General features: G+C 41.1%; 1 protein-coding gene across 15 annotated transcripts in view; it reads right to left on the minus strand.

Annotated features, from left to right (window-relative positions):
* GPD2 (glycerol-3-phosphate dehydrogenase 2) overlaps positions 1–24,747 on the minus strand; it is a 203,252-nt gene that overhangs the window by 12,550 nt on the left and 165,955 nt on the right. For all 15 annotated transcript variants that reach the window (XM_070070858.2, XM_089329132.1, XM_070070859.2 and 12 more), the window contains 5 exons: positions 22,618–22,811; positions 5,762–5,896; positions 4,704–4,879; positions 4,030–4,161; positions 2,619–2,777 (listed from right to left, as the gene is read on the minus strand). In XM_070070858.2, coding sequence (XP_069926959.1) covers positions 2,619–2,777; positions 4,030–4,161; positions 4,704–4,879; positions 5,762–5,896; positions 22,618–22,811 — 796 coding nt within the window. The remainder of the gene's footprint in view (positions 1–2,618; positions 2,778–4,029; positions 4,162–4,703; positions 4,880–5,761; positions 5,897–22,617; positions 22,812–24,747) is intronic.

Here is a 24,747-nt window from a genome sequence, read left to right on the forward strand (position 1 = left end):
AATCTGCCTATGAACCAGGACATAAGCCCCTACCACATCCAAACCTGCTGGTATTCTGATCTTGGATATCCCAGCCTCCAGAACTGTCAATATCACTTGTGAGCAGTTTAAATCATCCACTCGAAGGTATTTCTGTTACAGCAGCCCAAACACACTAAAATACACAAGTACTTTCTTCCTCACGTTTTAGGTCACAGCTCTCTCTTGAGCTCCTCCAACCTCACCAGCCATTATTTTCTCTTTCTTCTGGATTCTTCCTTATCCCTCCAACTTGGAAACTTCAGTGTTCTATAGCTCAGTCTTTGGACCATTTTCACTAACTATATTGAGGCCTTACAGGATCCCCTCTAGACTAATGGATTAGAGACCAGCTGAAATTGATGTCTCTGGCCCCAGGCCTCCCCTCTGAATTTCAGACTGACATAGGCACTGATCTGGATTATGCTTTAACAGTGTCACTGAAGCTGTCAAAGCACAGACAGGGGGTTAGGTAGGGAAGCTATTCTAAGAATTTATGTAAGAGATGCTAATAACCTGATCAGGGTGAGAGCGGCTCAATGTGCTAAGAAAGCGTTGAGTTTGAAGTGTGACTTTACGATAGATATGATACTATTTGCTTGGGGATTTTGAAAGGGTGTCAGAGAACGCATGAAGTATGATAATAACATTTAGGCCTGAGCAACTGAAGCTTGGAAGAACTATTTATGACACGGAGAAGTTTGAGGGAGTGGTAGTTTGGGACGGTAGAAGAACCAAGTGAGGTAGTACAACAAAAGTTAAGAAAGCAGTTTGAGAAAGCGAGATGGATCAACTGTGTCAAATGCTGCCAGTTGTCCAAGTATGAGGTTATTTCAAAAAATACATGAAAATAAAGAATTATTTAAACCACTTGTATTCCATGAACTTTCTGGAGACTCCTCACAGCATAAGGACTGAGCATTAACAAACACGCTGAGCAATGTGGTGTTTACTGGAGGCTTAAAATAGCAATGTGATGGTCAAAGAGCCTGACTGATACTAGCTCAAGAAGGACTGGGGGTAAAGAACTGAACCCAAGGGGGACAGAAATTATTTTTTGACTAAATATATGCAAATGCTGTATAAGCCTCTGCATATCACAATAGTTTGGGTTAATTTAAAAATATGAAGATCTTCTGTGTATTACAATAAGCTCAGGTTTATAAATATATGGATATCTGAGCATCACTAACTTTCTTTGTAAAATGTAACTGTAGGGCAGTGCCATGGCTCAATAGGCTAACCCTCCACCTGCGGTGCCAACACACCAGTTTCTAGTCCCGGTCGGGGCGCCGGATTCTGTCCCGGTTGCCCCTCTTCCAGGCCAGCTCTCTGCTGTGGCCTGGGAGTGCAGTGGAGGATTGCCCAAGTGCTTGGGCCCTGCACCCGCATGGGATACCAGGAGAAGCACCTGGCTCCTGGCTTCGGATCAGCGTGGTGCGCCAGCCACAGTGGCCATTGTGGGGTGAACCACCAGAAAAAGGAAGACCTTTCTCTCTGTCTCTCTCTCACTGTCCACTCTGCCTGTCAAAAAAAAAAAAAAAGTAACTGTAAAATATTAAGTGAAATTGTAAAATAATTGTAAAATATTAAGTGAAACAAATGATAAGGACTTGCTGGTAAGGCAGTAAGACCACTACTTCTTACCAAAGGCTGGTTAGTAGGACTGTGAATTGCATTAAACCTTCTCTGAGAATACTGTCAAAGAAAATCAGAAAATGTCTACCTCACAGTTAGTGTTATCTTTCTTTCTCCTTAATAAAAACCACAAATTTAAGAGCATTTATTATGAGATATTTTCCAGGAACAACTAAATTTGGGTACAAGATTATCTTCCCATTTTCCTAAAGTCTAGCAATATTAAACATATGCATCCAGAACTTGGCAAGATTCTAAAAGGTTACCATCAAAACTTACACTAGCCCCTTTTAACAGATCAAACCATTACCTAGTTGTAATGGGAACTGTGGTTTTAAGAGTTCTCTTTGTAGGACCTAAATGAAAGATCTCTGCGAGTGAGATCCCAGTAGAAAGAACGGGCCATCAAAAAAGGAAGTACCTTTCTCTGAAGGGAGGAGAGAACTTCCACTTTGACTATGATCTTGTCTAAATATGATTAGAGTTGGTGAACTCAAAAGGCTTCCATAGCCTTGGCAACTCATGACTAGAGCCTAGGGAGATTACTGACGTCATAAACAAGAGTGTCAAACTGTTAAGTCAACAACAGGAGTCACTGTGCACTTACTCCCCATGTAGGATCTCTGTCCTTAATGTGTTGTTCAATGTGAATTAATGCTATAACTAGTACTGAAACAGTATTTTATACTTTATGTTCTGTGTGGGTGCAAACTGATGAAATCTTTACTTAATATATACTAAATTGATCTTCTGTATATAAAAGATAATTGAAAATGAATCTTGATGTGAATGGAATGGGAGAGGGAGTGGGAGATGGGAGGGTTGTGGGTGGGAGTGAAGTTATGGGGTGGGGGAAGGCATTGTAATCCATAAACTGAACTTTGGAAATGTATGTTTACTAAATAAAAGTTAAAAAAAAAAAGAAAAAAAAAACTAAAAAAAAAGAGTTCTCTTTGTAATACCTCTTTCTTACGATCATCCCAATTCAATTCTCTGCCCATCAGTTCAACAATCCTCGGTAGGGCTTCTTCTGCTGCCTGAACGTTGAGAAAGGCCAGACGAGTGCGGCGTGAAATCATATCCACTGCGGTGCAGGCGTACTCCTTAACACCGTATTTTACCTGAGTTTGAATTCCAGAAACATTGTCAGTTTAGACCTTCCTCTTAAGAGAAAATAAAGTTTCACTTTAAAAAACAAATTTTCTTTACACTCTCTGGTTCTCCAGCAGGTGTAAGACAAAGAGTTGCACAACACAAGTTCTCCATCTGCCCGCCAAAGGAGGTTTGGGAACTGGGATAAACTGGACAAGAGTTAATGCATTCTTCCTTTTCAGAACCTGACATAAACATGCAAATTGCATCACTTCTCATTAAGCATCCACAGTAATCACTTAATCTCTCTTTGTTTACACACAATGTGGATTTCATTCTACACAGCTAAACAGGCAAAGGACAAGTATACAAAAGTATGATAGCATCTCTTTAACTTGTATAATTTTCAGTCTTAGAGTAATTAGATGACAGAAACCCTGAATTCGGTCAAGAAGAAAATGTTTACTGGACATCAATGTTTTAAGGTGAAGTGAATTACAAAGAAATACACTTCATGGACTAGGTTCACACAATTGGATAGCTTCATGAGAAACAAGACTTAAATCCTTGAAGAACTATCTCATAAAGATAGATCATGAAGGGGGGCAGTGTATGATACAGCACTTAAGTTGCCACTTGGGAACCTGCATCCCATTTTGGAGTGCCTGGTTCAAGACCTGGTTACTCCACTTCTAAACCAGCTTCCTGCTAATTGCACACTCTAGGAAGCAGCAGGTGTGATGGCAAAAGTACTTGGATGCTTGACAGCCATGTGGGAGACTCAGACTGAACTCTGGCCTATTGACTTTGGTCTGGCCCAGTCTGGCTGTTGGGAATGTCTGGGGAGTGAACCAGCACATAGACAATTTTCTGTGTCTGTCTCTCTGCCTTCTAAACAAAATGAAAAAAATAAATAAATATTTTTAAAATATGTATACAAAGGAAAAGTATGTCATAAAACAGGACATGAATGGTGCAAACCAAAAAACCTACCAACAGAAAAGGGACAAACAAGTGTAAATTAATGACTTGTGGTAACTTCAAGAAGGAAAAAGAAAACCACATTTTATTTTATTATTACTCATGTCAACACCACTTCAGAATTAAAATAAAAATTTCATAAATGAAGAGATTTTCACTGGACAGACATTTGACTCCAGGTTTGAACTGACATATGTACACTGAAACTTGGCTGCATATAATTTGTAGAGAAGACGAATAATGACCAGAGGATTGGTATCCCATAGCAGACCAGAAATTCCCACGTGGTCATTCACTTACCTCTGCCTCAATATATGGAAATTCTGACACAAGACGTACTCCAACGACAGGCCATCTCTTTCCAGTCACACTTGCCATTTTGGCCACCTCAAAAGCCTTGTCACCATAGGTGGCGGCAAGATGCTGTGCCACCTACAAAAACAAAACTGTATTCGTCAGATGGTTTGAATATTAATACCTTTTAGGTACAAAACAACAAAGGGGCATGGTTATCTTGTCAGTTTTCTTAGAGCCTGTAAATAATAGTTGTTGAGAGCAGTAGGTCTTGATTCTGTGGGAGGAAACCACTCAAGCTTTGAACGCTTCGGCCAGCACTAACTCTGCCACACATCCAGCAGCGCATCAGTGACGGAGGAAGCGGCAGCCCCATTTGGTCCTGAGGTGATTTCTGACGAGCATCCTTCCTTATGCTTGAGAAGGAAAGAAGATGGGGTGGCTCCAAATACCAGAAACAAACCAAACAACCTCCAGGCTTCAAAGAAGGAATTTATATTGCTTCTTAGGCACCACAAGCAAATTATTTTCACCTTTTTTTTTTTCCTTACTACACGGACAGAAATGCACTCAGCAAAAGGAAACTCAATCATCGAGGCCTCTTCATGGTTGCCGATTCTGTTCCTGGCAATAGTGAGTGATTAGACATGGAGGAGAATGAGGTGGCAGCACACACCCACCTCACTTTCAAGTCCATAATCCTGGACAAGCCGAATATAGAGGGTAGGGCTCCAGTCTTTGCCCCCTTGAAGGAAAAGCCCAACTGTTCTACTTGGTCCTGCTTTCAAATTGTGAGTCTTGATGGCAGCATTTACAGTATCTTCTGCCATAGATCGGTAAGTTGTCCATTTTCCACCTATGAAGTTGATGAACAATTCATTAGGTTACCAATCCTTATTTTTCTTTTTTAAAGATGTATTTTATCTAGTTGAAAGGCAGGGAGACAGAGAGAGGAAGAGACAAAGAAAGAAAGAGATCGTCCATCTGCTGGTTCATTCCCCAAATGGCCACAATGGACAGGACTGATCCAGACTGAAGCCAGGAACCAGAAACCCACACTGGATCTCCCAAGCACTTGGGCCATCTTTGCTGCCTCCCCAGGTCCATTGGCAGGAAGCTGGATCAGAAGCAGAGCAGCTGTGATTCAAACTGGTGCTGCTATATGGGATGCTGGCATCACAGGCGGCATTGCAACCTGCTGTACCACAACACGTGTCCCCCTTATTCTTCTTACAATTAACCAGCTATCAATTACTAATAACAAAATTTACCTATTGTTTATAATAAACATGGCAAAGCAATGCATAAGATTTAATGTAGTTAAATAAAGTCTTTACTCAATCGAGCTAAAAGATACTGCTAAGTCAAGTTCATGAGGGAGGCATTTGGTTTAGCAATTCAGATGCTGCCATTGCATATCAGAACGCATGGGTTCAGGTCCCAGCTGTGCTTCCAATTCCAGCTCCTTGATGATGCACAGCCTGTGAAGCAGTAGATGATGGCTCAAGTAGTGTAGGGTCCTTGACATCCTCGTGGGAGATCTGGATTGAGATCATGGTTCCCAGGTTCACCAGCATATCATAGTGGGCATTTGAGGAGCGAACCAGAGGATGCAAGCTCTCTTTCTATCTCTGTCTTTCTCTGTGTCTCTCTGCCTCACAATAAATACACACTTAAAAAATAATTTAGTCAAGCTTGTGTGCAACACACTTGCAAATAGCAAGGTAAAACCCCATACCTGCTATAGTGATAAGGCCACTCTCACTGATATCAACAACATGATTTCTAGAGATGGACTGAGTATCTGCAGAGTTGGGATCTGTAACGAGGGGACGGATACCACTCCATGCTGCTAGGACATCTCCTCTTCTCACTGGTAAGGATCAATAAATAACAAGGGTTAACAGGTTTATTCAAAAACATTATTATTTTTTTTTTTGACAGGCAGAGTGGACAGTGTGAGAGAGAGAGACAGAGAGAAAGGTCTTCCTTTGCCGTTGGTTCACCCTCCAATGGCCACTGCGGCCGGTGCGCTGCGGCTGGCGTGCTGCGGCTGGCGCACTGCACCGATCCAAAGGCAGGAGCCAGGTGCTTCTCCTGGTCTCCCATGGGGTGCAGGGCCAAGCACTTGGGCCATCCTCCACTGCACTCCCGGGCCACAGCAGAGAGCTGGCCTGGAAGAGGGGCAACTGGGACAGAATCCGGCGCCCCGACCAGGACTAGAACCTGGTGTGCCGGCGCCGCAAGGCAGAGGATTAGCCTATTGAGCCGCAGCGCTAGCCTCAAAAACATTATTTTTAAACCGTAAAACAGTATATAAGCAAGAAAGAGTTCAGAAAAAGAATACACATGACTGTGCATTTTAAAAGGGAAAAAACCCTAAATATAGGACTCTATGAGTATATAGGTACAAGAAAAACTCATAAAGAACTATTTTGTTACAAGTATCATTTCCATGAAGAAAACTCAAGGTTTTGAAAATCACTGACACCGATACAAGAGGAAGCAAGAAAAATAAATGTTAGTAACCTTCCAGGTAGAGAAATTAAGAAAATAAAACAAGAAAAACTAGAATTGAACAGTTAAAAGATTTACAAATTTCTTTCTAGAACTTCTCTTGCTATCCCTTTTCAGGGAAGACAAAGACATGGATTAAATTAAATAAACAAGCCACTAACAGGATTTTTTCCTCCCATATCAATACCACACTTGTATCAAGTATTTACAGCAGATCCAGCACAGGGCAAAGCACCTGATACACATATCTCATCTCATTTACCCTCATGAAGTCCCACAGAATTTATCTTTATTATTCTCACCATATAGATGAGAAAACAGATTGAAAAAGTTTAAACAAACCTGGACAACCAACTTCTCTGAGGAAAACATCTTTTATTTGTAAAGCATCTGGGCTTGGTTTTTTCAGATTTGGAGGTCCATATTCTTACCACTAAATTTTAATTTTTTTATTTTTATTTTTTGACAGGCAGAGTGGACAGTGAGAGAGAGAGAGACAGAGAGAAAGGTCTTCCTTTGCCATTGGTTCACCCTCCAATGGCCGCCGCAGCCGGCGCGCTGCGGCCGGCGCACCGCGCTGATACGATGGCAGGAGCCAGGTGCTTCTCCTGGTCTCCCATGGGGTGCAGGGCCCAAGCACTTGGGCCATCCTCCACTGCACTCTCTGGCCACAGCAGAGAGCTGGCCTGGAAGAGGGGCAACTGGGACAGAATCCGGCGCCCCGACCGGGACTAGAACCCGGTGTGCCGGCGCCGCAAGGCGGAGGATTAGTCTAGTGAGCCGTGGCGCCAGCCCTTACTACTAAATTTATTGTCTCTCAACAGTTGACATTTTCCATACTTTATTGGTTTATTTTTTAATCCCATTATCATTACAACTGGCACAGAAATAAGTGTGTCAGTTGTAAATAAGTGTCCTACAGTGTATGGAAGTTGTTTCAATATTCAAGATGCCATGGAATTATCCTTACTGTCTACCACAATACAATTACACATCTGTGCCAAGGATTGAGGGGGTTTATATTACAATTGGATGGCTGCTGAACAGAGCTTAACCTTGATCTAAAAACAGCTGAGGAGAGATCAGCTGTGGTTTTGGTCCACCATCAGAGGTGAGGACAAGACAAAGGCACGGTTTTAGGAAACTACTCTTCCTCATCTAGAACAGCTTCAGGGGTGGCTTAGCTCTTTTTCTTCCAAGATCCTGACTATGTGCACCAATACAACAGGGGCCTAATGATGTAGAAGTAAATGTAGAAAATAAATGCCTACCTTGTTCTGCTACACTTACTGTGGAAGATCAGTTAAATCAACCATGTATAATAGAGATGTAAGTGTAACTTTGTCTCCACTGGAACTGGGGTCATGTGTAACCTCCTTCTTCACCATACTTTGTCATTACCACAAAAATCTGACAGATGAGAAAACTGGATTTTCCTATGTAAAGGATGAAACTGGACTTTTTTTTTTTTTAATATACCATACACAAAATTTACCTCAAAATGGTTCAAAGACCAAAATATATGAGCTAAGGCCACAAAAGTCTTGAAAGAAAAATTTGGGAAACTTCCTGACAGTGCAGTAAGCAATGATGTCTTGGATATGACATCAAGAGTGAAAAAAAAAAAAAAAAAAAAAACAACAGGTAAGACAGATTTCACCAAAATTAAAAGCTTCTGTGCATCAGTGATACTTTTAGCAGACCAAAAAGACACCCAATGGTGTGGCAGAAATTATTTATAAATAAAATATAAGAATATGAAAGAGGGGCCAGCGCCACGGTGAGATGGGTGAAGCCACCTCCTGCAGTGCCAGTATCCCATATGAGTACCAGTTCAAGTCCCGGCAGCTCCACATTTTTTTTTTGTCAGGCAGAGTGGACAGTGAGAGAGAGAGAGAGAGAGAGAGAGAAAGGTCTTCCTTTGCCGTTGGTTCACCCTCCAATGGCCGCCGCAGCCGGCGTGCTGCAGCCAGCGCACCGCGCTGATCCGATGGCAGGAGCCAGGTACTTCTCCTTGTCTCCCATGGGGTGCACGGCCCAAGCACTTGGGCCATCCTCCACTGCACTCCCGGGCCACAGCAGAGAGCTGTGCCTGGAAGAGGAGCAACCGGGACAGAATCCGGCACCCCAACCAGGACTAGAACCCAGTGTGCCGGCGCCGCGAGGTGGAGGATTAGCCTAGTGAGCCGCGGCGCCGGCCCAGCTCCACTTTCAATCCGGTTCTCTGCTATGGCCTTGGAGAGCAGCAGAAGATGGCCCAAGTCCTTGGTCGCCTGCACCCACATGGGAGACCCAAAAGAAGCTCCTGGCTTCAGATCCCTCAGCTCTGGCCACTGCGGCCATTTGGGGAGTGAACCAACAGATAAAAGACCTCTCTCTCTGCCTCTGTAACTCTGTCATTCAAATACATAAATAAATCTTTAAAAAAAAAAAGAATATAAAAGAAACTTCCAAAACTCGACAGCAACATCAAATAAAACCCAAATTAAGAAAAAGACATGGACTTTCAACAGGTATTCTCCATTGAAGATATGCAAATAGACAATAAGCACATCAAAACATACTAAATATCACTAATCATCAGGAAAATGCAACTGAAAACCACAATGAGATATCTCTGCACATCTATTAGGATGGCTATTATCAAACAAAAACAGAAAATGTAAGTATTAATGGGATATGGAAACACTGTAACCCTTGTCTTTTGCTTCTAACAAGGTAAAATGGTTTAGTTTCTAAGAAAAATACATTCCAGTTCCTAAAACAATTAAATATTTAGAATTATTATATGATCTTACAATGTACTTCTGGATATGTAAGCAAAAGAACTGACAGCAGAGAAAATTCTGTGCATGAATGTTCATAGTTTTACTCCTAACAGTCAAAAAAAAAAAAAAACAAATGTCCATCAATAGGTGAAGAGATAAACAAAATGAGTAGTATATACATCCAATAGTTACTAGCTTTAAAAAGAAAATTCTGACCTATGCAACAACATGGATACACTTTGACAAAATTATGTTAAGTGAATAAGCCAGATAAAACGACAAATATTGTATGACTCCCTTACATGAGGTACTGATAGTGCTTGAACTCACGGAGGCAGAGAGTAGAACGGTAGCAGCTGCCAAAGAATAGGAAGAAGGAGAATGGGAAGTTCATGTTCGGAATTTCAGTGGAAGAGGATGAAAAAGTTCTGGAGGTGGATGGCTGTGACAGTTTCACAACAATGTGAATGTACTTACTGCCCAGTACTGGACACTAAAAACAGCTAAAATGATAAATTTTGTGTTATGTGTATTTAGCTACAATGTTTTTTTTAAAAAATGAAGACAAAGGTCTAAGTTTATAAGATTCAAGTCTCAAATTATTAGAAGACAAAGGAATATTTTACATATATTACAGAAGTATCAAGACCTGTTTGTGCCTATGCCATGCCCACAGCTTACTTAAAATTAATAAATGCCTTGCAGGGAGTACAGTTTCACAAGCATAAAGCAGGCTGGATGTCAGCTCCTTTAAACCCTTGATACATATATCTATATATGGCACCACATATAAAAATATTTACACATATATCTAGCAAGACTCTTTGTGGAAGGAGTCACAAAGAGACTCCTTGAGATGACTAGAGTACTAAAAAAAAAAAAAAGAAGAATTGCCTTACTAAGTATAGGGGAAAACCTCTAAAACAAGTTAATTGGATGACAGATAATGCCTCAATCTTGATCTCAAATGAAAAACAGAGTTCTGGTAAAGATAAATCCAAGATGGGCCCTGTGGGGAACAATTCGGACTAGACTAAATTACTGGAATTAAGACTTATTCTATGCATCTGCTCTCCCACAATATGGCGCTGAGAAGGGAGAAACAGCTTCTACACAGCTGCCTCCAGTTCAACCAATAAATTGTAGGACCTACTCCTGATTGGAGGAGAGCAGCGTACTCGGCGTGTGGGTAGCAGAGTTGGGATTGGTGGAAGAGGACTATAAAGGAGGAGAGAGACAATATGCACCAGGAACATCTAAGGGGAACATCTATCTGAAGGAACACCTGTGCAGCCCCCGAGAGAGCCGGCCGGCGGTGTGCCACTCTCCTGCGGAAGTGGGGAAAGTGGCTAGGGGGAACCGCCCTTCCACGGAGGTGGAAGGGATAGTAGCCAACCCGGGAAGAACCAGCAGCAAACCCGGGGAGGGCCGAGCAGACAAAAGAACAGCGCAGGGTCCTGTGTCGTTCCTCCACGAAGAAGGGGAGCGACAGGCCCAGTGCTGTGGCGTAGCTGGTAAAGCTGCTTCTTGCAATGCTGGCAAGTCATATGGGTGCTGGATGGAGACCACGCTGCTCCACTTCCAGTCCAGCTCCCTGCAGATGGCCTGGGAGAAGCAGTGGAAGATGGCCCAAGTATTTGGGCCCCTGCACCCATGTGGGAGACCTGGAAGAAGCTCTTGGTTCCTGGTTTCAGCCTAGCCCACCCCTGGCTTTTGCAGCCATCTGGGGAGTGAACCAGAGGATGGAAGATTTCTCTCTCTCTCTCTCTCTCTCTCTCTCTCTCTCTCTCTGCAATTCTGACTTTCAAACAAATCTGAAAACTAAAAAAGATAAATGCAAGTAAAGTAAATCTAGCTCCTTAAAACAGAGTTCCTTGAGGACCACATTCTTCAGAACTGTGATCTTAAATTAGAAGTACTTATACATCTCTATAGGGGTAGTTAATTAAATTTATATCCAAGGATTGTAGCTGAAACAAAGAAGGAACATAATTAACTGGTGGGAAAAGCCCAAGACTTCTCAGACTTGTCAGTTAGAAAGCACATGGGATTTCAATACTGGGATTCCAGGCCTAGATCTTCCCCTCTGATTTGTAATTCTCTTAAACAGATTTAATCCTGAAGGCTTCCATGGAATGGGAGGTTAATTCCTGCATTACACAATTCTACAAGTCTTGGAAAACCTCAACACAATTGTGCAACATGCTTTAATATTTAAAAAAGTAGAAAATATCACAAGTTTCCATTACAGTCCACAGTGGCCTTTAAGTCAAAAATAAAACATATCCAGCCCACTTAAAGCATCACTGTGATCACCACGCAGTCCTTCCTCTGTCTCTGAAATTCCCTAAGTAGCCACACTGACCAGGAATTTGGTTTCAATTCTTGAAGCCCTCTAACTTTAAAATTATTTGATGGCAAATTGGACTTTTCAGAGTAAAGCTGAAGCATATGCAAATAATTGGTGACAAACATTTTACCTTTTCTGTTTTAATAAGCAGAAATAATATATCTTTAAACTATATTGTCTGAAAAAAGATTGAATTAAAGCATTCAAGTTTTTTTGTCAAAGAAGAACATTAAGTAAGACATTACATATATTGCTGTCACTTTTAGGTCTTACTCTTGGAAATGATACTTAAAAGAAGAAAACAAGGAAGAAAGAAAGAAAAAAGAAAATGAGAGAGAATACACTACTAGGGCCAGGGAGAAAAAGTTCATAATGTGTTAAGAAGTTTATTTAGCTTCAAGTCTTGGCATTTAGCTTTTTAGTCTGAGAATAACATCAGATGAATGCTGGGATTAAATTTATCTAAAAATATATATTTGAAGATACCCAAATTTTTCATTTTTTTTTAAACAGGCAGAGAGGACAGTGAGAGAGAGAGACAGAGAGAAAGGTCTTCCTTTTGCCGTTGGTTCACCCTCCAATGGCCGCTGCGGCCGGCGTACCACACTGATCCGATGGCAGGAGCCAGGTGCTTCTCCTGGTCTCCCATGGGGTGCAGGGCCCAAGCACTTGGGCCATCCTCCACTGCACTCCCGGGCCACAGCAGAGAGCTGGCCTGGAAGAGGAGCAACCGGGACAGAATCCGGTGCCCTGACTGGGACTAGACGGCACCGCAAGGCGGAGGATAAGCCTATTGAGCCGTGGTGCCAGCCCCAAAATTTTTCATGTTTAAGATATGAATTCATCTTTATGGCTTGCAGGATTTCAGTATCATTCAAGCAGGGAGGTTGCATCAAGTCATCAATCAGATTACTCTCAACCTTTGAGATTTAAGATTTTTATGAACTACTCCAAATGCTGTTTGCTAATGAAGTATGAGGAGTTTGTACCAGTCCACCACACAACGTCAGTAATGACTGGTCAGGACCACACATATAATCTATATCTATGGAGAGACAGAAGAGATAAACACATGAGACATTAATCCTAAACTCTAGAATAAAAAACAGCAATTCTAAATGTTCTTAGAGTTATATCTATAGGGACCAGCACTGTGGAATAGTGGGTAAAGCCACCACCTGCAGTGCTGTCATACTGAATGGGTGCTGGTTCGGGACCTGGCTGTTCCACTTCTGAGCCTGGGAGAGCAGCAGAAGATGGCCTAAGTCCTTGGACCCTTGCATCCACATGGGAGACCTGGAAGAACTCCTGGCTCCTGGCTTCGGATCGGCGCAGCTCCAGCCGTTGCAGCCATTTGGGGAGTGAACCAGCAGATGGAAGACCTCCCTCTCTGCCTCTGCCTCTCTGTAACTCTTTCAAATGAATAAATAAATCTTAAAAAAAGAGAATTCTATCTACAAGTCACACTGAATTTGTTAAAAACTAATTAAAAATTAAAACAAAAAGAAGCAAAAAATATGGAAACACAGCAACTGACTGAGCTAACAGGATTCTCTCCTTATTACCTGCTTACTCACAGGGGAAACCTTGTACACTACTAAAGAAATCCAATTAGTGTTTTCTCAAGAAAGAGATGCAAAAGCCATAGATAGATAATCAAAATAAGGAATCATTATGATATCTTTTAATTCTGCCTGGAGCTACTGTAGCCATATTGTAACCATGGGAGACACAATCCTTGAATGAAACTAACTTGGAGTATAGTAGAGAGAAGAGAAAGGAGGGTCACACATCTTAGACATTACTGAAATATTGTTAGTCACCTTTTGAGCTTTTCAACATGTAGAGTTTTTGTTATACAAGATAATCAATTTTCTAATTTAACAACAAAAATTTAATGACTAGTTCAAATTGAACATTTCCACCTCTAAATGGATAGTGGAGTGCCTCCAGATTGTGAAGAGCAGGGCTGTATCACAGACTTTTCTGCAGTGATGGAAATGTCCCATGCCTGCATTGCCCATTCACTAGTCATTAGTAACATGCAGATATTAGGGACTTGAAATGTGAATCACACAATTGAAGAGCTGGAATTTTCAAATCTCATTTAATTTTAACTAATTTAAATTTAAATAGCTACAAGTGGCTAGTGGCTATCATGTTACACAAAGCAGCACTAAAGAAAAGTCTCCAAGCAGGTCTCAGACTTGTCCTGGTAGATCAGCAAGCTGGTTATTTCCACTATGGCCACCTTGAATGAAGTATCCTTCCACAGAAATCTGACTGTATCTTCCTTGCCCACAAGAATAAAATCCCCTCTAAAAGAACTCTTTACTTCTGAATACACACAGCCTCCCATGTTGCATACTTATCATTTCAAAATCTCTTCTCTTCCTAATCTCATGAGTCCAAAGAAATAAAAATATTTTTCTCGATTAAGTACCCTTACTCAGTAACTGGATCTCCAATACACAAGATAAGCAAGAGCAGCTAGAATGTGTCACCTATGTTAACTCTCCATGGCACAGCATGTGAAGAAAATAATAACTCAAGCCTTTTATGACTCAGATCTTGAAGGTTCACCTCGATTTTTCTGGCTCCCATACTGCCAGGATGGCTAAACAAGATTTCACCAATATTTCACCTCTCCCTCCCCCTGTTCCAAGTTTTCATCAATGTCTCTTCTAGTATTTCTCAACATCCCAGTGTTATCAAGGAAAGGGACACGGACTAGTATAGTTATCAATAAATATTAAGTAGAATAATAAGTATTATTTGAACTTTTTATTTCAAACCATGCGTTGACATTACTTAAATAAAAGCAAGAATATTTGGGCCCTAGAACCAACAGGCCAGGCTTACACAAGGTTTTTAATGACTATATTCTTAAACAATTGTATATTCCCTTTCACAATAAGTGAATGCTTTAAATTAAGTGAAATGAAAGGAAACAGAACTACCTTTAAATAAAGCAGACAAAGATTGATCATTAAAGACTACTTAGACGACAGTCAACTGATTTTTCAGCTGTTAATTTCCCAGATGCTAAAAACACTCCGTGGATCACCTCCAACGTCAATGAAGCTACTTGACAACATTTTCAAAAGATAGTGAGAAAGTGGATTAGTCTTTCTGGTATCAAATTGAAGTATCATCTATTACATACCTGATAGATAACCCATTCATATTTTTTTTTTTTTTTGACAGGAAGAGTGAGACAGTGAGAGAGAGAGACAGAAAGGTCTTCCTTTTCTGTTGGTTCACCTCCCAAATGGCCACTATTGCCGGCACACTGTGCCAATCCAAAGCCAGGAGCCAGGTGCTTCCACCTGGTCTCCCATGCAGGTGCAGGACCCAAGCACTTGGGCCATCCTCCACTGCCCTCCCAGGGCACAGCAGAGAGCTGAACTGAAAGAGGAGCAACCAGGACAGAATCTGACGCCCCAACCAGCACTAGAACCCGGGGTGCCGGCGCCGCAGGCGGAGGATTAGCCTAGTGAGCTGCGGCGCTGGCCCCATTTACATTTTAATAATATAAATATATGAAGGAAAATTGAACAGACATTTTTCACAGCTGCTTGGGAAAAGTAAACACACTGATTATTTCAAAGTACAATTAATGTTTTACTCAGATGCTTGGCAAGATAAGTGTTTGTTTTAAAAAAATTAATAGAAAATAAAGCCTATATAGGAAATGACAATGAAGAGCTAACTGTGGTTCTGCTTCACATGAGCTATTTAGGCATGCATTTTGGGGTGTTCCTTCTCATGTTTGCCACTTTCAGAAAAATCAATAAAAGGCATGTGAAAATATCTAAATGAACACAGGGGAAATAGTGTCAGAAATCAATACTTCTTTACCAGCATGTTTAACCTGCTGAAATGAAGTGTTAATCACAGAAATAAGATACCATATTACATTTATAAACTAATGAAACTAGAAAAAGCAAAGCGCATGACACTATAATTAAACAGCTGGAAGACATCCAAGCCTGTGTAAGTTGATAACCCTGGTACAATCTCTGGCAATGAAAAGGCAGGTCTGCAGTGAGTTGATATGGCCAGCTCAGTTGTTAATTGAATAGCAGGCAATCTATAAACACTACTAATTGCGTATGTGAAAACCTGTGTACACGTAGAGAAGCTGCCTAGAGAAGCACTCCAGGAGAACTACGTGGATAAAGCACTCGGCGAATCTTCTGTCTCTCCCAATCCTGTTAAGTCATAGCTTAGTTTTGCCACTGCATCCCTCTGATTAACCTCTGCACAACAGACTTAATGATACATTTTTCAAAAGATCATTTTTCTTCCAAGCTCAATACAAACCACAGAACTATCAATTACCCATTTCAGAAAAGAACAAACAAGTAATCTAGAAAATTCAGCTTGTGAATGGAAAGCTTTCTAAATTGTAAAAGAAGACATGGTCTTATTCCCAACGGGCAAAATGCTTTTCAGAATTGTTCTGACGCGTTTTGCAGAAGTGTGGCAGCTGCTGTGAACAGCATGGAGTGTTAAGATTCGACACTTTTTTTTTTCTTAAGGATATAGCCATTTGGGGAGGCTCAAAAACTGTTGTCAGAATTTTACTTATCCATTTAATAAATCCTTTTAGAGTGCTTATTTCAAACCTGATGAATGCAAAACATTTAAAAACTTTTAGTTTCTAATAACTATAGAGAAGCCTGATTGGCCCAAGGGCTTGTTTAAGAAATACAGAAACCCCCTCTGGTTAGCATTCAAAGCCAAATAAGGTCATTAGACAGAAACGATTACTGTTGTCCTAAAGCTGGTGAAGCAACTTCCATGAAAAGAACTGACTGACTTTACACACTCCTAGTGGATCTACTACCCCATCACGAAACCCAGAACTACCAGTGGGAGTACTGCACAGCATTCAGAGGCATGTAGAAAACTTCGCGTTATAGCACCAACACTAACTAGCTCCGGGCAAGAAACTTACCGTCATGGGTCTCAGTTTCTTCAACTATAAAGTAGGCATTACAAAATATGCCTCATAAAGTTGTTCGCAGAAACCAAAGGGATAATATGGTCAATACACTTGCTTACAGAGTGTCTAGTATAAAAAGGTGCTCAGTCCCAGCAGAGTTGGAAAAAATAAAACACACAAATGTGAATATGCAGCTATGTGTAGCAACAGCATGCAATCAAATAACTGATTGCTGCCTGAAGCTGAGCTTCTCTCCCACATTTCATCAGTGTAGAAGAGAATATCAGGTTTAACCAAAATTCCTAGGAAAAAAAAATACAGATTGGAATGTTCTCACTTTAAGAGAGACATACTCCAGCTGAAACACCTTTTAAAGGCCAAGAGTAATGCCTCAAATATGAAGCCTTTAGCCCACTGGAAATAAGGATGGAAAGAAACTGTAAAGAATCATTGTTTAGTAGATGCTTTAAAAGCTTGAGTTTATATGCAGAAAAGTTGTGACAGAGGATGCACATCTGGAAAAAAAGGAAACCTATGACAGAGCTGTCACTTTTACTTTTAGCCTGGATATTTAGCACCTAGAGGACTCTTAACTCTTAAGATATTCCCATGGGACACGTTCACCGAAGCCTGTCCCCGGAGCTTCTTGTGGGAGAACACCATCGCCCCGCTCTCCCTGACAGTGCAGCCTCGCAGGAAGAGCCCACAGACAGCAAAGATGAGATGCAACCCAGGAACTACAATATGGGGTGCAGGCATCCCAGGTGGCAATCTAACCACTTTGCAAGTGCTCCTCCCATAACCTCTTTGGTTTCCCATCCCACTCATCTGTGGCTCCCCTTCTGTGAAGCAGGAAGAGCCAAGGTCTACTGAAGAAGCAGAATCACTTAAAGAGGCTTCAGAGATGGTGCCTGAGTCCAGGGAGTCTGTATGCATGAAGAGCAACAGGACACAACAGAGAAGCAGGAAACGGGACACAGCACTCAACTTCCCTGACCAACTCAGGTAGGCAAGTGCACGTCCACTTCTAAGTGTTCTAAGTGTTAACAGAAATAGGGATGAGCACAGGTTCCAGTCCTGGCTGCTCTACTTCCAATCCAGCTTCCTGCTAACGTGCCTGGGAGGGCAGCAGCGGATAGCCCAGGGGCTTGGGTCTCTGTCACCCATATGGGAGACTGAGATGGGAGTTCCTAGCTCCTGGCTTTAGCCTGGTCCAGCCTCAGCTGTTGTGGCCATTTGAGGAGTGAACCAGTAGATGGAAGATCTGTTTCTCTCTCTGTCTCTCTCTGTCTCTCTCTCTCTGTAACTTCACCTTTCGAATAAATAGATAAATCTTAAAACAAACAAAAAAACCTACCTGTATTTCATTCTTAAGCTCAAAGACTACAATCTATCACAAAATGTGCAAGAATTCAGCATGGCCTGCTTGACAGGCCAGATAGGTGGTGGCGCCACAGGCTAAGCAATCCTCCTAAGGGACTATGGATACAAGGAGCAGAAGAGGTTCTCCCATTCCATAGATGGCATAGGATGTAAACTGCTTCTTAACACTGTAGGCCCACAAGGGAACCCGGCAGAGAAAGAAACACAGTTTGATCTTGAAGACAGAGCCAAGGTGGGGGAGCTGAGGCTGAAGTTATGTGAGCGCCCAGTTACTACTACTGTATAACAAAGCCTTCTAAACTTAGTGGCATCAAACAGAAGCCACTTATTTTCTCATGAGCTTGCAGTTTGGGCAGGGCTCAGCAGAAACAGCTCATCTTTGCTTACACAACATCAGCTGGGCTATCTCCACTGAGAGTGTAAGATTTATTTCTAAGATGGCTTCCCCAAGACTGGCAAGCTGGTGCTGGTTGCCTCTCCAAGTGGGCCTTGTCTCAAAGCAGCTTGGGCTTCATCACAGCACAGTGGCTAGGCTTAAGAATGAGTATTTGGGGCTGGTGCTGTGGCGTAGTGAGCTAAGCTACCGTCTGTGGCACCAGCATCCCACATGGCCACTGGTTTCAGTCCTGGCTGCTCCTCTTCCAATTCAGCTCCCTGCTTAAGACCTGGGAAAGAAGCAGAAGATGGTCCATGTGCTTAAGCCCCTGCATCCACATGGGAAACCCAGAAGGTCCTGGCTCCTGGCTTTGGAACAGCTCAGCTCCGGTAGTTGTGGCCATTTAGAGAATGAACCAGTGGATGGAAGACCTTTTTGTTTCTCCCTCTCTCTGTCTGTAACTGTACCTCAAATAAATAAATAAAATCTAAGAGAGAGAGAGAGAGAGAGAGAGAGAGAGAATTTACAAAGACCCTGGAAGTGGAAACTGCCAGTTTCTAGCGGTCTTTTCTAGGAAACCAGTACTTCATCTCTGCTATGTTCTATCGGTCAAGCACTCAGAGTCCAGACTCAAGACAGGGGATATAGATCCCACCATTCAGTAGGAAGTGTGCCGAAGTTTTCAAACTGCTACAGTGAGAAATCTTCCCCATATCCTCTGACATCAAAAAGTTCCATTTTTTCTGCCTCCTCCAATTTATTACAAGACATGGCTAGACTGCAGTCCTGAGGATCTGGAAACTGTATCCAGCTGCAGAAGGAAAGAATGACATGACTGATAGCAACTCCGTGGATAAAGGAGTGGGTGGAAGCATAAGTGACAAGCCCTTCCTCCTTCTCTCTCAGTCAAAAACAGGTCTAGATTCTGTCTCTGGAACTAATGTCTCATTGCTTCAGAAACACTACATATATTCATTCATGCATGTACGCATTTCTTCATTAATTTAAGCAATATTTACGAAGAACCTTTTCTGCTACAAATATAAGCAATAAGAAGGCAAACAATAAGAACCATGATAAATGCTATGAAGGAACCCAAGACAGGGCACATCTGTGACTTGTGCAGTAACCCAGTGAGGATATCCAGCCACAATGGACAAGCATCCATGGGACCACACAGAACTAGTCTTCAACTGGTTCACGTGGCTGTGAGAAGTAATGGTCACAGTGGACTGATGGCCCAGCTCTGTCTTTAAGAGGCACTGGGACCATTCTATGCCCTAAACCTGAGTTATATTCTAAGCTTTAAAAATCCAGGGATCAGGGAGGTCAGAGAGGGAGACTTTGTGGTTTGTACTAATAAGGGCATGTGATTATCTGAATGACTGGGAAATTAAAAGTGGCCATATTTGAAGACGTGTGCCCTCAGGCTGCTAAAATGGGTGATTCTGATTATTTTAGTTTTAAAATCTCAGGTACAGGCTGATGTCATGGCACAATGTGTTACGCCGCCACTTGGGACATGCATCCCATACTGAGTGCCAATTCAAGTCCTGGCTACTCTGCTTCCAATCCAGCTCCCTGCTAATGTGCCTGGGAAGCAGCAAATGATAGCTCAAGTATTTTCATGGGAAACTCAGATAGAGTTCCTGGCTCCTAGCTTTGGTCTGGCCCAACCCTGGCCATTGCAGCCATCTGGGGAGTGAACAAGCTGATGGAAGGTTTCTCTCTCTTTCTCTCTCTCTCTCCCTCCCTCTGCCTTTGAAATAAATAAATATTTAAAAATAAAAAAAGATATTCCTACATCATCAGGATAATAGCCTGATAATAATTTCTCACTGATAGTAATTTAGATACTAATTTCAACCACTTTTACCAAACATCAGAATTAACAATAACTGTGTTATTTTTGCCAGCCAGTTCTCTATCAAGTTGTGTTAACTGAATAGATTTTCATGACCTACCAGGTGTTAGCAAGTCTTATATCTACTTATAAAAGAATAGAAGAGATCCAGTCTCTATTAGAGCCCATGGCTTACTTGTCTGGTGGAAATCCCCACCTACAATATGGGCACAGCAGCCTTCTAAAACCTACACCTGCTTCCAGCACATCTAGCCTTTGAGCTGTATAAGCAGTTAGATTTCTCATCCTCACTGCAATTGAACTTTAAGATTTTAAAAACTGTCAACACAGAGCTCTGCGCTCCCAAATTAATTTTATCTCTTGCTCCAACAATATAACTTTCTGATCTTAAGGCTTGGATATAAACTCATTTTTAACACTTAGTATACCCAGGTAAATATGAAATGAAGCAGCACTGATTAGCAAGAATAAATACATTTTAATTATAATGCTGTATTAATACAAATTATACCCATATGTTGAAGCTCCCAAATTTCAAAAGGAAAAAAGAGTACCAAGCAAAAATTGCAATGCTGTGTTGGCATTTAAATATACATGTTAAGTAAGGCATGAGTATTTCCCAAATAACCATGTGAACATGTGTGTACATGTATGATTATAAACATTAGCCATGTAGATTTTAATTGTATGTATTTAACAGACTTATTCAATTATATATATTCAATTTATATATGAAGCAACTGGAACTCTGTAAAAGTGATTAATCAATTAAACTATGAAAGTCACCATAACAAATTTTTAAAGTAGTTTGTTGGTTTTACTTGTAAATATGTGATCACACTATTTAAAAAATTCTTTAGGGATAAAGGACTCATAGGTGCTAGTGAGTTGCATCTAGACTATAATATTATCTTTGCATGAACTTCATTGGCTATTGTAAGATTCCTGTTATAAATACATGAAAATTAATTTCCAAACATCTTATATGTGTCTACCTTATTACAGAAAGATCATCAAATTGCTAGCAGTATAAAAAAACCATGAAAGCATCAGTAACTAGCTTATGTTAATTCAAAACAAACATGAATAGCCTACTAATTACAAACAAGCCTTGCAGCAGAGCAAAGCATCCTTACCCTCAAGGAGTCCTAAGTGAGAACACATTGTAGACTAATACTAATAATACAATGTTGTGATATACTAAAGCATGACCAATGTACCATGGGACAAAAGGATAGATGGCTTCTGAAGTATAAATATTTTGCCAACGCTAGAAATTTGGATGAAGACATCACAGAGCAAACCTTCAACTTAAAAAAGAAGACTGTGTCACCTTATTTGGAAATAATAAGTAATACAATATGACTAGAAATCCCACGCATGGAAAGAGAGTAGATTAACGTAAACCTGCAAAGCCAAGTTGTGAAAAGACTTCTATGTCATATGAGACACTTGGATTTTTCCTGAGGTCAATGAAGTGACATCCAAGGAGCATTTTTGGTAGGGAGGTTCTTAGCTGAAAGTTGTGGTCCCCAATTTAAGGGTACTGAAAAGTGTTAAGACCTTAAGAGGTGGGGGAGTGGAGGTGAGTGGGTCACAGCCACCCTTCTACAGGGTTTAATGCTGGTCTCTTGGAGTGGATTAGTTCCCAAGAGTGAAAGCAGTCATAAGAGTGAGACTGGCCCTGCTCCCCAGTCTCTTGGTTCATCTCTCCTTCACTCACTTTCTCTCTTTCTCTCTCCCTCTCCCGCCCTCCCTCCCTCCTTTCTCCTCTGTTCTCTCTCTCCTCTCCCCATACTCTCATCATGTGATGTCATCTGCCATATAGTGATATACCCAGAAGGTTCTCATTAAAGGCCAAATAGATGGGGGCTGCCAATCTTGGACTTTCAGCTACTAAAACTGTGAGATAAATAGATCTCTTTTCTTAACAAAAACAGTCTCGGGTATTTTGTTAAACCAAGACAACACATACCAAGGCCCAGATCATTAAGCTTCTTAGACTATGTAACTCTATCATTAAACAGCCTATGGATAACTTGTGTCTGTGAGTCAGGTCCTCCCAAGTAGTAGAAATTCAGCAATGCTGGAGACATTTCCTGCTATTTAGGAATCCCATGAGTGTTCAGAGCTCCCATGTGGCATTCCAATCTTGCCATTAGAAAAGGGCTGCATGAGTTTCATGTGAATATAGGAAGCAGAAAAGAAAAGGCAGTTCCTTTCCACTGTGCTATAATTTGGCCTTCATACATGTTCTAGAAGTAGGCAGCACCTGTTACATTAGACCAGATGGGTCAGAAGGAGATGTGGCAATTTCCCAGTGAAAGCTGGAATGGATGGGGGAATCTAAGAGAGCCTATTGACTTAAAGGAAAGCTTCAGTTACCTTCCACATCACAACTCAGGTAGTTACGCACTTCATTCAAAATGAAGTTAATATCTTCTTCCGAAGGAATAGGATGGGATGTGATATCAGTTGGAGTATCAGTTGTGCCAGCAATAGTCATCTTTTGCCAGGGTAAGAAGAAAATAACTCGTCCATCACTGGTTGCTGGGTCAAGAAGTCCCATGCTCTCGGGGCTGAGATAAAAGGAAACATAATTTATTTCTTAAATTAGCAGATGGTTAATATTAACTTCATTCTAAAAACTATGTTGTATACAGTAATTCTCAAATCAGCAAGCTAGAGAGACACAAACTATTACTTTTGATCTGCTATTCTAATTTAGAAATTCCTAAAGGAAAAAATAACTTTAGTAACAAAAAGAAATGGGACAAATGTAGTAATAACATTCTGCAGCATGACCACCCTTCCACAACTCAACAATGCAAGGCTAATTAAGAAAGTAGACTTCAACTTCCCTTTGTTTTGGTTTTAACACTCCTTGGATCATGCACATTAGATAATGTCAGTGGGATAAATGTCTGTAATTTCTTTTATAATCATTAATTAAGGATAGCTCTTCAACCTTTTTTCAAGTTTAGGAAAAGTACTTTCCTGGGACATTTGACATTTGGTACATGTTTCAGTAGATGATCTTAGAAGCATATGAGAAAGTGAAGAGGCTAACTTTCTGGAAACTAGAATATAATCATAAAATTCTTGACTCTTTTGTGCCTAGATGAACTTGTGCCACTTCACCAAATATGAGGCTTCTTACTTTATTTCAAGGTTAAAGAAACCTCAAAAAACTGCATCTTGAAGAAAAGGGCTCAGTTTTCCACTACTACCTAAATAATAATACCCTAGGATAAGGTCAAAGGGAGAGTAGCATCTTAGCAAGGAAGGTCTTTTAAATAGAAGACACTAGTGTGTGTTCTGCTTTTAAATCAAGGTTCAAGGCTGCTCTCCTGACAAATTTTATAAAGCCTTGCAAAATATCATTCAAGAATTTGCACTGACATGCACTGAACATTCTACAAAACACATTTGAAAGAACAGGAGATTGTAAATTAACACTAACAAAACCCCTCAGATTCTGTTTTTAATTCACTAAAAACTGGTTTTAATGCACATTAGCCATTCGAAGTAATTTGAAGAAACTGTGAAAGGGGTGGGAAGAATCTGAAAATGTCATGTTCAAATAGAACACTCCAAATTTTCAGATAGCTATTTCAATTTGACATAATCCCCATATCAAGTCAATGCTACAGGCATTTTCTGCAAATTCTTTTTAGCTTCTATTAATGCAATTTGTTAAGTAGGAAACACAATTCTATTTTGTTTAAACAAATGTCAAGAATTCCTCCTCTTACACAACAAAATGTAAAAGAGCATACAATCAACTTTTTATATTTATCATTTCTTTAAAACTTAAAAAGTAGTGGGCATTTAGCCCAGAATTTAAGACACCCATGTCCCTGGGGCTGGTACTGTGGCTTAGTAGGCTAAGCCTCTGCCTGTGGTGCCAGTATCCCATTTGGGCACCCATTCGAGTCCTGGTTGCTCCACCTCCAATCTAGCTCTCTTCTTATGGCCTGGGAAAGCAGTAGAAGATGGCCCAAGTCTTTGAGTCCCTGCCCTTGCCTGAGAGAGCCAGTAGAAGCTCCTGGCTCCTGGCTCCAGATCAGCTCACCTCTAGCCATTGCAGCCATTCAGGGAGTGAACCAGCAGATGAAAGACCTTTCTCTGTGTCTCTCCCTCTGCCTGTCTGTAACTTTGCCTCTCAAATAAAAAAATAAAATAAAATTTTTTGTGTATATATAAAAAAAGACATCCTTATCCCACTTCATAGTGCCTGTGTTGAATTCCTGGCTCCAACTGCAACTTTTTGCCAATGCAAACTCTGGAATGCAGTGGTGATGGCTCAAGTAATTGGGTTCCTGCTACCTGCATGGGAGACCTGTAATGAGTTTGTAATTCCTGGCCCTGGTCCTGGCCCAGCTCTGGTCATTCCAAACATGAAGGGAGTGAACCAGCAAATGAAAGTTCATTCTCTCTGTCTGTCTCTCTCTCTCTCCCTCTCTCTCCTACACACACACACACACACGCACACACATATTCACACATATATAA

The sequence above is a fragment of the Oryctolagus cuniculus genome, chromosome 3 (assembly GCF_051225735.1).
Source record: "Oryctolagus cuniculus isolate XC-2025 breed Fujian yellow rabbit chromosome 3, ASM5122573v1, whole genome shotgun sequence".
NCBI lineage: Eukaryota > Metazoa > Chordata > Mammalia > Lagomorpha > Leporidae > Oryctolagus > Oryctolagus cuniculus.